The sequence below is a fragment of the Polyodon spathula genome, chromosome 2 (genome assembly GCF_017654505.1).
Source record: "Polyodon spathula isolate WHYD16114869_AA chromosome 2, ASM1765450v1, whole genome shotgun sequence".
Taxonomy (NCBI): domain Eukaryota; kingdom Metazoa; phylum Chordata; class Actinopteri; order Acipenseriformes; family Polyodontidae; genus Polyodon; species Polyodon spathula.
The window spans coordinates 81,298,872-81,311,156 of record NC_054535.1 but is presented as its reverse complement, the minus strand read 5'-3'; the positions used below and the strand labels follow the sequence as shown (position 1 = coordinate 81,311,156).

Below are 12,285 nucleotides of genomic sequence, written 5' to 3'. Positions count from 1 at the left end.
GGTATCACCCCTGTGTCAAGAGACTGCTGCATGATCTTGGTTAGCGGTTTTTAAATAACTTCTTTCATTTGAAATACTGTATCCCAATTAATGTATTTTGCTGCCATGAAGAAATAACTACTGCAGAGTAAGTGCAAGATTTCATTTTAATGTTGGAGAGAATGAAAAAAAAAATGTTTAAAACAATGCTGGTATTTAAAATATATTACTCGCAAACAGGTATGTGTCTCGCGGTTCTTGGCCATATGAACATTTTAGTATGCTGCTCGTAGGATCAGGAAGTTTGGCCACCTCTGACCTAGTGGATTATATTATATGTGGCTCTATGACGGGGTACACTGCGCCCCTATGTGTGTGTGTGGGCGCGCGCGTGTGTGTGTTCGTGCGCGTGTGTGTGTGCGTGTATCTCGGGAATATTCATGGCCGTCAGCTAACGAGCTAATGAATTGGCTGTCGGCCACGCTGATAATCAAACCTATGCATATGTGGCCAGCTCCAGATTAAGGGACTACTTTGTTGATTTTAAGATGGTCACATATTTAAAGGGGACATCAGCCGCTCGAATGAGGAAGGAGAGGATTTCGAGAGCTATACAAGGAGACTGATGAAAACAATTGCTATCTACCTGCCTATATACCTACCTACTTACCTACTTGCTTACCTGCCTACTCACCTCCCTTCTCATCTTCCTGAAGGTTCCGTGCATTTCGTTTGTTTGTGTTTTGTTCAGTTAGGTTTTGTGTTGTGCTGTTTTGTTAGATTACTGAAAAGCGTTGATTATTTAATACAAATCCTGAGCGTAGTCGCGTCTCAGTCACCCGCAGTGCTCGTGTTGATGCTTTCATTTCCTGGTCTGATGTCATTCTACAAGTCAACCTGCCACAGGCTCCCACACTGAATTCCTGTTACAGCCAGCCAAAGTTTATACTTTTCACTTTATTAAAATGGTCCAGTAAGCTAGGCAACAACTATTCAAACATTTTGTATTTCTTACTTGTGGTTTGCAGCATTGTTATTTATTGTTTGCAAATACTGTTACTTCCCAATCAATGCAAAATAACCCTAACAACCAACCAACATCATCTCTCTTTTCTTTCAAGCTCTCATTGCTTCTTTTACCTAAAACACAGCATCTGTCAATGCTACAGTAACAAACCTTTAAGCGAGACCCAAAAACGCTCCAAAATTAAAATGGATAGTGATAATAGAAGAGTGCTGACAGTCCTTGAAATTTTTGTTAGGAGAAATTACTGTCAAACATTGATACCCTTTGACAATTTCATTAACATGAAAGCACACAGGTATGATGACTTATAATGATTTTAACTAAATGGAAGAACTAAATGGAAGAATGCACCCTAACCTCAACAGTTTAAATATTTAGTGAAATAAGACCTCAAACAATAGCTCCTCACAAAGAAAGCTGTAGTCAAAGGAATATTCCAAAAACAATTCTATGATATAGCAACTTCCATGCTTGCCTTGGTACTATGATGTTGATCTCTTAGGTATATACTGAGCAGTGTTGAGTGGGGCACTGCCATTATGGATCTGCCAGTTCATGCCCAGTCTCCACCCTTTTGCGTGCCAAATACTACAGTGCAAGGCTTTTTTTTTGGCTATTTGGGATAGGTTTAGTTAAACAAGCAAATACCTTTGTCATGCCCCCAAAAAGCTGATAAATGAGAAATACGATTTATCCAGTAGCTAATGGTGACAAAAAATAAATTAATGAATTAAGATAGTTATATTTTTGTTAAAATAAAACCAGTTTAATTGCATTATAGATCATTAGGTTAACGGTTAATTAACTTAAGAAAAAAGAATATATATGTCTGGATATATATATATATATATATTATATATATATATATATATATATATATATATATCTCCTAATGCTACTTTTTTTTTTTTTTTTTAAGGAAGTTTGATGTTAACCACAGGAAATCCACCCATACATCTGTCTTTCTGCTGTATGAATCTGTGAACGTGAATGTGCTGAAATGTAATGCATGTATGCTGGCATTCAAGAGATAAAGCTGTTTCCTTACCCAAATGCTTTCTTCTTGGCGGTATTGCTTCCAGTTCCTCCCGGTGTCACTAAACATTAGGAGATAACTTGTGACCCAGTCTGAACTCCCATATCTCCCTTGAGTGGCAACACCAGTTATCTCAGTTCTCGCTCCAAGATCAATTTCTAGCCATTGATATTTGTTAGAATCCAATGGGGACCAACCTCCTGCTCCTTTAAAAACAGAACAATAATATGACAAAAAGGTAAGTCAGAGTATACAGCCTATCTTCAATTTCATGAACAACGGGACTCATTGATTAAATGGAGCACCTAAAAAGACATTTTCATTCACTCCAAAAAGAGAGCTGGGTACATTGCAGAGTATTCTTATTATATATGACTTCAGTCTCTGCGTTTATATGTCTTGTATAAATAAATAAAAAAGTTAAATTTAACAAACAAATCAGAGAATCATTATAAATAACAGTCCAGGTAAAGCTCTGCTATGTCTGCTGCTGTCAGAAGATCAAATTCTAATCAGGATCATTTCCCAATACACTGAAATAAAACAGACTTTGCCAAAATGATGGTGATCTTGGCTATTAACTTGTTGTAATAATACTTGAATGCTATACAGTACTTGACTATGAGTTGCTGAACATTTGAAATGTGCAGAATTTAAGTGCAAATATATTAGAAAATGGAATACAGCCAATCCATTAATGGTTAGTTATGAACCCCAGAATACTGTCTTTGAAATTATGTACAATCAATCAGCTGAAATGACTAGAATACGCATTGCAGATTATTTTGTAGAAATATGTACATTTTATGTATAATTTTACTGGAGAAAAAAGAGTGATTGACACTCACATTTTTATTTAAATCTAGAGATCCACTTATCCAAGCGAGAGGAAACATATTGCTTTAATGCCATATTTTAAACACAATTTATTATGTTAGAAGACAATGGGCGAGACATTTCAAGGACAGCGATCCAAGAGGAAAACCAGTTTCATTATTAAAGAGAAAGTTACATTAATAGTTTTTATGTGCACGGTCCCATTTTTATGATGTTTGCAATCATTTTGAGTGCTTCGTCCTACAAGGAGGTTTGCGTTGAGGTGTTTTGGCTAAAGTTCAGAAACAGCCCTTCACTTCTGTTTGCCTAACAAATACATAAGTAACACAGGCTAGATAAGCCCATGTGTCTATTATGTTTAATAACTACACAGACACGTTCAATCAATCAATCAATCTTATTTTACTGTATATAGCGTCTTTCATACTAGACCACCATCACAAAGCGCTTTATCGTTGGCTAATCTAACATTTTTTATTCGTCAGCTCCAAATGAATGGCTACATTTGAAAAACATTATTTTACACAGAACGAGTGTTCCACGTAACTTTGTGGATTTTAGGAATCTCTTTTGTCTAATTACCTTAACCAACAGATACTTAAGATATCTGCCATTTTGGGACCAATCATTCCATCATGCACTGCAAATTAGATATGTCAGCCCTGTATCAAATACAAGTGGACCGCATGTTGGTAATAGACTCCAATCAAAGCTACAATTAAAATGTGTTACCTTTTCAATTTACACATACTTCTCAAAACAAACTGCATATTGTTCCAGTTCTTTAAGGTATAATGTTACAGATGGTTCAATTATTTGTTTTCATGTGTCTAGTTTCACCAAGACTTTTTTTTTTTTTTTTTTTTTATACGGTGCGAAAATTGTTGAATTCTTAAATAAAATAAAAACCTGAAAAGGTGACTCAGAATGTAGCTCAGCTGTAACAGTAGATAATAACAACAAGTTCCACATATATTCTAATTGGCATACTGCAGTAGTATATGGAGCAAATACTTTCACCTTTGCCAATTCATTTGAATAAGAGGAACAAAGGCTGAGTGGAAGAACAGAATACTGTGCCACCTCAATATCCAGAGTATCACCAGAGTCATTTTAATATAATAGCTGGTAACGTCTCACGTGGAATGGGTTCAGACATTTCTCAGACAATCCTTGGAGATGCCCATTATATACCATATCACTAAAATACCTGAATTTACTTTTGTTATTTCATTTCAAAGGTCTTATTCAGAGTGTTATTCTTCTCTCCTTGGCTGTATTTAAGATGAGGGTCAAGGGATTTTTCTGTCCCAAGCACAAAGACATGGATAACATTTAATTGACAGGGCCGCTGCACTTGTATCACAACAAATATGGTAAAAATTATGCACAGCTATGGCCAAAATATGTGCATTACCCTATAGAATGAACTCATTTTGCTTCATAAAGTCAAATAAAACCTGCTGAATGATGTTATTTTAACATACTGAATTACATAACGCTTTGTAGTTCTCTTTCAATTCGAAAATAGCCATCAACTAATGGGTAGCGTCGTCAGGCTTAATATAAAAGCTGCCTTTAGGCCTCCGTAGCTCTGATGTCAGCTCCCTGCCCCTCGGGTGCTCAATGACTATGCACAGCGTAGGAAGCTCAGCCTCTTTTGCTTTCAGCTTCTGATCGGGATTGAGCGTAAATTATTTGTTGTTCTTACAACGCTCTTATTTAATAAAATTCAGTGTTTGTACCCTCCGTTGCCTTAATTGTGCATGGGAAGCTGGTGGCTGCCCCTTCCCCGGGTTTATCTCACCTAAAAAACTCTAGTTACGTTCACTGAGTGCGGACCGCATTTCACCAGGCTCGGTTGATTTTTGCATGCGCCTTTATCTCTCATATTCAATGTGCCGGCTGGCACTGCCCCTTAAGCACTCGGCTGAGTCGCTTATTCGAGCGTTCTCGCTCTATCAGCTTGCTGACTCTTCGAGTCTGTCTCGCTTGTTATTACTGAGCGCTTCATTGTTATTACCTGTATTGTTTTATTACTTGTACTAACATTTTTGTTTTCTTTCTTTCAGAGAGAAACACGAGGTATGTGTGTGTTGGCCCTGGTTTTCTCATTATTCCTCAAGTGTGTCTCACCACATGATGAGAGGCTTAACTTCAGGCGATCATACCTCTTGCTAGAAGTACCGCATACACACACTGAATTTGTCATTGGAAAGCCCCGAGTCTGTACTTTTAAAGAAGCCAGGTAGATGTCTCAATAATATGCGCATAATTACTGGGCTGAGTGTAAAGAGTTAAATAAATATTTGCATGAGTACAATATAACGGGTCATTTTTGTAAAACTATATTATCTGGCTGAAGAGTCAGGAACGTAACCCCAATTTATAACATTGTTCCTATGGGAAAATGTGCTTCGACTTACAACGCAACTTTCAGGAACCAATTGTGTCGTAAGTGTGAGGACTGCCTGTACTACTATTATGGCTTCTGATAGACTTTTGCAATATAATTTTATATACCACAAATCTTCAAAATTGTGTATAAGTGTATTGGATTGATCTTAGGTACAACGTAAGTGAAGGTACTGTACCTGTATTAACATCCATCCATTCATTATCTGTAACCAGTTAATCCTATAGAGGGTCGTGATGAGCCAGAGCCTAACCCCGCAGACATAGGGGTGCAAGGCAGGACTACACCCTTACACATATATATATATATATCCATGTGTGTGTGTGGAAAATAGCAAAACAGAAAAAAAGGGAAAATGCAGTCTTTATACTCACTCATCCTGACTTTGGCACTTCAAACATTGTATTTTTAGTGGTTTGTAAGCACTACAGAAAAACACAAAAAGACACTTATGCTCATTATCCACCCCTCTTCTACACACACCTTGAAAAATTACTGAAATCCGAGACGCCATTATTATAACTTAGTTTTTTACTCCCATTCTGCTGAAAGAGCGTCCTATACTCGCAGAAAAAAAAAAAAAAAAATGAATTCAGTGCTGTTTCAACTCCGCCTCCTGGTGGTTCTTTTCAATGGCAATTTGCAACACATCAAAATAAATATTTACTTTTGCATGTTTCAATTAAATCAGTTTACTCAGCTTAACTTAGTGTGCAGTTCAAAGTTATAAATGAGACTACTTTTGAGTTCCCTTTATTGGCGTAAGGATATTTAATTAAAAAAATAAAATAAAAATTGCCCTAAAAATGACTTGCTGTTTTTTTTTTTAATCCATTGTTTCACCAAGTGATCAATTTTAAGACCTAATTATTTACGTTATTTTCCACAAAAAAAAAAATGCGGCAAGTAATATACAGTTCATATGGACCTAACAAAGTACGGTGTGTGTTCCGGATACAAGTATACAGACTGTCATATACAGTTGCATATGTCTGAAGAGTACGGTGGTTACGTATATGACTCTATATACGTATATATATATATAATATATATATATATATATATATATATATATATATATATATATATATATATATATATATACGTGTGTTCCAACCAATCATGGTACACATTTATATCAACGGCCTTGACTTGTGTTGTGCTCTTGCCATGCCACTGAATGAAAAAAAAAAAAATTGCAGAATCGCTTTTCCCTCAACTTTCTCAAGAAAAGCTTAATCAAATTACAGTTCAATAAAACACAACAACTAGATATTTTGGGTTTTGTGGAAAATGATAGCACCCTTGGGTTGATTCAGTGTCCTCCAGCCTTTGGGGAATAAACACATATTATGAATCCTCAACTCCAGTCCATATTTGTACGCTTGTTGGTCTTGTGTTAAACTTTACTTCTCAATGGCTCTCCCTATGTAAAAATGTTGTTTTTCAAGACATTGAATATCCGCTACTTGTGGAACTTGCCAATACTTTATGTAGTGTTCCTTCTCTTCCAGTTGCTTTATATAGTATTAGTGATTTCAACATTTTTGTTATTTTTTTATTTTGTGTGTGTGTTTAAATAAACATACAGGCCTGCCCTGTTTTTAAAATTAAAAAAAAATAATAATAATAATAATAATTCTTGGAGTGTTGTTCTTTTACACAAAATGACAAGTGAAGACAGTCCTGCATGTAGCAAGCTAATTCTGATTTGTCATAAACATGTTAGCAGGATTCTATCTGCATAAGACTAACCAACCAAAAGTGTCATCTATGTATGTTTAATTAACATGTCTCCACCCCTTGGTATGGTTGAGACAATAATACCAAAGAATACTGCAGATTTTGAACAAAAAAATTACAAACATACACTGGTCTTTGTTCGTTTAGATTCAACATGTCTGCTGATGGTTAATGTCTTCGAATGGAACTGGACACTTCTCTTTTGTTTTTTTCCAATCATGTCAGTACATCAAAGAGGACTGTTCAGACAAACACATCTGTATACTGGCTTACAAAGGTTTCAGAATGTGCTTGGGCCACACACGTGGCTGAAGAATTAAAGACAACCACACCTTATCTCGTTAGTGATTGAAGAATCATTGTGGAGAAGGACCACATGAAACCTAATTACATTAAATATAATTATACAAAACCTAATTAGTTAGACCCTTGATAAGTAACTTTAGGTTATTACCATAACCCTGGTTCCCTGAAAAGAGAATGTAGAGCCTCTCTGACCGTCAATCTCTGAGCAAATATACAAAGGCCCTGCTGTGAGGGGGGAAGTCCCTCCCACCTAACTCCTTTTGAAGAGGGATTTCCTCACAGTAGCACATCGCCATTTTTTTTTCGAAAACAGAGCTCAGCTGGGGACACGACCTCAAAGGGTAATGGTTGTCATTCTCTTTTCAGGGAACCAGGGTTATGGTAATAACCTAACGTTCCCTTTCAATTTGAATGACAACAATTACCGAATGGGAAAGCTTTACCAAAGCTGTTGTGGCTCCAGATTACCGACAGTACAGCCTAAGGGCATGACCCCTGCAAAACTCTAGAGCCCAGAGAGGGTCTCGTTCGGTTTGTCACATCAAGGCAATAAAAACACACAAATGTCTGACTACCTGTCCATGTAGCAGCAGAAGGGGAGGGTGACCCGGTTGTGTGGGAGAGTTCCCTGGTCACTGTAGCAGGGGGAGTCCTGGAAGACCTCTGTTGAGGCTTTGGACCACTGATATCATTCTCCCATGGCTTGAGGAGAGAGAATCTGCTGGGGACAGGGCTGCTCACCGTCACTTTGTTCTCCTCGAGAACTTCCGACATGGAGAGCAGTCCAGCTCACCTGCCAGTGCCTTGGCCGCGTGTTCTGGCCCTAGGCACATGGCGCAGGATCTATCTTCGTCCTGCCTGGGCAGCTTAGCTGAGCACCGGTCACACTGGTGAAATGGTGGAAGCCAGCTGAAGACCCAGTTGACTGCACTGACATCTTTGCAGTTGTTGTTTATTTTTGTTGTTTTTTTTTTAAAACTGCTGTGCTCAATGAGCAGCCTGCAGACGTGTTTTTAAAACAATTCACCGATGCCGAATCAGTTGGTGCCGGGATCGCCGTCGAGGCGAGCGCTGTCGGTGCCAAGGTCGGAGTCGAGATGAGCGCGGTCGGTGCCAAGTCGATCGGCACCGAGGCCGATGCCGACATGTAGCGCGGTCGGTGCCAGGCTGTAGATGGCCTCAAAGCTATTCCCCATTGGCAATCGGTACCGGGAACGGCGTTAAAAAGAGCGCAGTCGGTGCCAGGACATCGATGCCGAAGCCAGGCTGTAGACAGACTTGAAGAGGTTCACTGGTGCTGAATCAATCAGTGCCGGAAACAGTCGGTGCCGAGTGGATGTGTTCTAAGGTCGGTGCTGATGGTAGGCACAATCGGGGCCGAGCTGTAGTCAGCACTGAAGATGTTTACAATGGTGCTGAGTCAATCGGGACCGGGTAGGCGCTGTTTCTTCAACCTCGCGATCGGCGGGAAAAACCGTGTCGATGCAGGGGTATGCAGCCGATTCAATCGCTATGGTCGCCGAGGGCAAGCGCAGCCGTGCTAGGAAAGCCCGAGGATTGAAGGAGGCGCTAGGCTCGAGCTGTTTTTTTTTTCGTTGGTCGTTGTGACCGCTTAAATCAGTGTAGAGGATGACTCCGAGAGCCCGCGGGCTCTCCTTACAGCACCACAACAGCTCTCACACGGTGTATCAACTACACAAAGCCTTGTGTAGTGAGAAAGTAATGGCCGCTCACTAATCCCTGAAGAGGGGTCGAAAACCAGCTCTAGCCAGAAAATTGACGTGGGAATTATAACGAGAGCCAATAACCGTGGATTTATATTTTAATTTATTTGGAAACCAAATAAATCAGCCAAATTCGGAACGTAAACGCAGAAGCAATCTACGACCTGTCTCAGAGAGATGAAAGAGAAAATGGCGATGTGACTGTGAGGAAGTCCCTCCTCAACAGCAGGTGGGCAGGACCTCCCCCTGCACAGCAGGGTCCTGATAGGGCAGCCATTGATGGTCAGAGAGGCTCTTCCCATTCGGTAATTGTTGTCATTCGAATTGAAAGGGAACTGAAAGTTAGATTACCTCATGTATTCACAAGAAGAGCTTTTAAGTAAACTTGCTATTTGTAGGCAAGTATATGTAGATAAATTAGATTCAAGTTTTGATACTGTTGATTATCTTTACACATACTACACATTTAGGATTTATTTCTGACTGAGATTTTTGTTCTTTTATATTTCTGTAAATAATATAATGTCCTTACTTATTACGTAATAAAGTAGTTTGTTAGATTATTCGTTACATATTACTCATATTATTTCTTTATCTTGTCTTGTCCTGTGAAACAGCTGTTGTGACTAATGTACTATTTAACTGAATGTCTGGTAATTAATTGTATTAAATGTGTCAAACAGGTTTTTCAAACAACTCTTAATTCACTGGATATAGCAAATTGCAATCATTAGGAAAAGCCATGGTGTTGCAAGTCCACAGTGTGTATATATTCAACAAGAAATGTATGTTGGTATAAGCTACACTACGAAGGATAGAATTGTTTTTTTCTGTCTTTATCAATTTTTTAAAGGCAATTGGTGTCGTTTTACTTTTTACAATGTATAGCAAATAAATTCTTTAAATTGGTAGAAATTCTAGCAGCTCACCTCACATTAAAGTAGGGAACTAACATTGGTACTGTTTCGTTTTTTTTGTTTGTTTTCTTTTGCATCGGTGCTGTATCCATTTTGAACAACAGATCATGTTATCCTCATTATTTAAATGCCCTACTGAAAATGATACTTTCCACCTTTAAAACACTTTGCAGTGAGATTGTGCATGAATTCCTGTGGAGAACAGATGCACGTCTAATGGACTGGTGATTTTCTCATCAATAATTCACTGGTTTCAGTCCTACAGATAATGATAATTTTAAGGCAAAGCATGTCCTTTTCGTGACATAAATGTCCAGCAGAACATTATATTTCCAATACAATTTCAAAGCAACCTACTGCATTTTATTTTTAATGATTTGTACATTTCTAGTCATCTAATTAATCATTTACATTAAATATGCATGCAGCTTTGCTGCTAATGTTCAAAGTCTTATCAACCGGTTATCTTATTTTTGTGCTGTGGTCTCATGCAAGGTAAACTATCAACTGAACAATGGAACAAGGGTTAACTTTTAATTTAATAAAAAATATGGGTGTCATTTATTGTGAGCACTTTGGTTGACAGAACCAGTCAGATGGTCCTGTTACCCGCCCAAAAAGTTCTCAAGAAGACATTCTTATACCATCACAATTTAGTTCTGAAGAACTTTTTAAGTAAAAAAAAAACAAGAAAAGAATGCAATATTCTGATCTTGAGCAGAGAAATAAGGGTCCGAGTATCAAATGCATACATACATAGGACTCTAAATTGGCAACAAAAGGGGCAAGGCCAAAATGGCCTTCAGTTCAATAAATTTGGAGAGAGTGCCAAGGTCATTAAGCAAGCAGGTCCGTAGCCAGTCATGAAAAATCACTGAGGCACTTGCTTTTTCAGTAAAAAAGTAGTCAGCAAAAAACATATTTAACCCTATTAGGTTTCAGGTCTATCTGACTCGACTCTAGTTTCCAATTAGCTTAAATGCTATTTTTCATTTCATTTTCTGTATAATATTTTTTCCTAAGTTGGGGTCATGAACTTATACAGAGAAAACAGAACCTTGGAGATGTTTATTTTTTTAGAACAGGTCATGTATACAAATAAGATATTTTGGGTCATTATGACCCGTGGCATTTATCTATGTAGATTTGTGTGCAGTGTGCAAACTTCTTCAATTTGTTATTATATTATTATTATATCTGCATTATTATCTCTGGAAATAGCTGCACCTGTCAGGAGATGTTTATAAACAAAAAAACAACATATATCTACAAGGCAGAGCCTAATTTTCACTGTCAGTACTGCAACAGCATCTCACTGGTAAAGACACTACAAAATGAGGAGCTCCCAGGTTGGCAGTTTTATCACAGCTCCTGGACTAAAACAGCATAAAAAAGAGTAAAACCTTTGCAAATAAAAACAGTTAATCAGTTAAAGGCTGGTTAAATTAGTTTGAAATTGCATTTGGTCAATATTACCCAAAACATAACAGATGTACCTAAATTCTGAACAGAATAGGAGGGTTAAAGTCAGGTATACTCGTCAAAAAAATAAAACCCGAAAAACAGAAACTATTTACTGATATTGAATTGAAATACAAACACCAAACACATCAATCAAAGCAACTGTCTATATACGTGGTGGTAGGGGGTAAAAGTAGGGGGGGCGTAGATAATTAAGTGTTTGTGCTGTGTCCTACACACAGTTACTCTTTTGTTTACACTTTTTATTTTGGCCCTCGTTGTTAAGATCCAAAGCGATCGATCTCCACCTCGAATTTCAATTCTGCAGTCTTGGGTTTTACTGTAACTATCCCCGTGGCCAAAGAGATTTTAAAGAAAATAAATCCATGAAATTCAGTGATTGAGTTGATTCGCCCCTAGCCTTGCATAATGCAATTCGGTCATGTGATCCTGTTTAGCCAATCACAGTGTTTAATTTATCCAAGCTATTTTATAATTGTACTTATTTGCATATATAATAAATTGTTTCACGCTGATACTTGCACTGAATCCTGCTTCTCACTACGTTACAAATAGTGTGACACTTAACAGAAGTACTACCACTGAAGAAAAATTCACAACTTTTCAGTTTTTTGCTATACATGAAAAATTCAGCAAGAGAGGCTAAATGTGTTTTTTTCTGTGATCAGGAGGGAGTATTTAATAACATATGTTCTCCTCAGTTTAACATAAACTAAACTTAGAAATCTCATTCACACATGTAACACACAAAATGCTGAGCAGCTGTGTTACATTTAAGGATGAATTTAAAAACAAAAAAAGAATGTCTTTATCAAGTG

The 12,285-nt window shown here is 37.7% G+C and overlaps 1 protein-coding gene across 1 annotated transcript in view; it reads right to left on the bottom strand.

The window, feature by feature from the left end:
- LOC121301989 (contactin-associated protein-like 5) overlaps positions 1-12,285 on the bottom strand; it is a 130,015-nt gene that overhangs the window by 86,295 nt on the left and 31,435 nt on the right. The window contains exon 3 of the mRNA XM_041231754.1: positions 2,055-2,248. Coding sequence (XP_041087688.1) covers positions 2,055-2,248 — 194 coding nt within the window. The remainder of the gene's footprint in view (positions 1-2,054; positions 2,249-12,285) is intronic.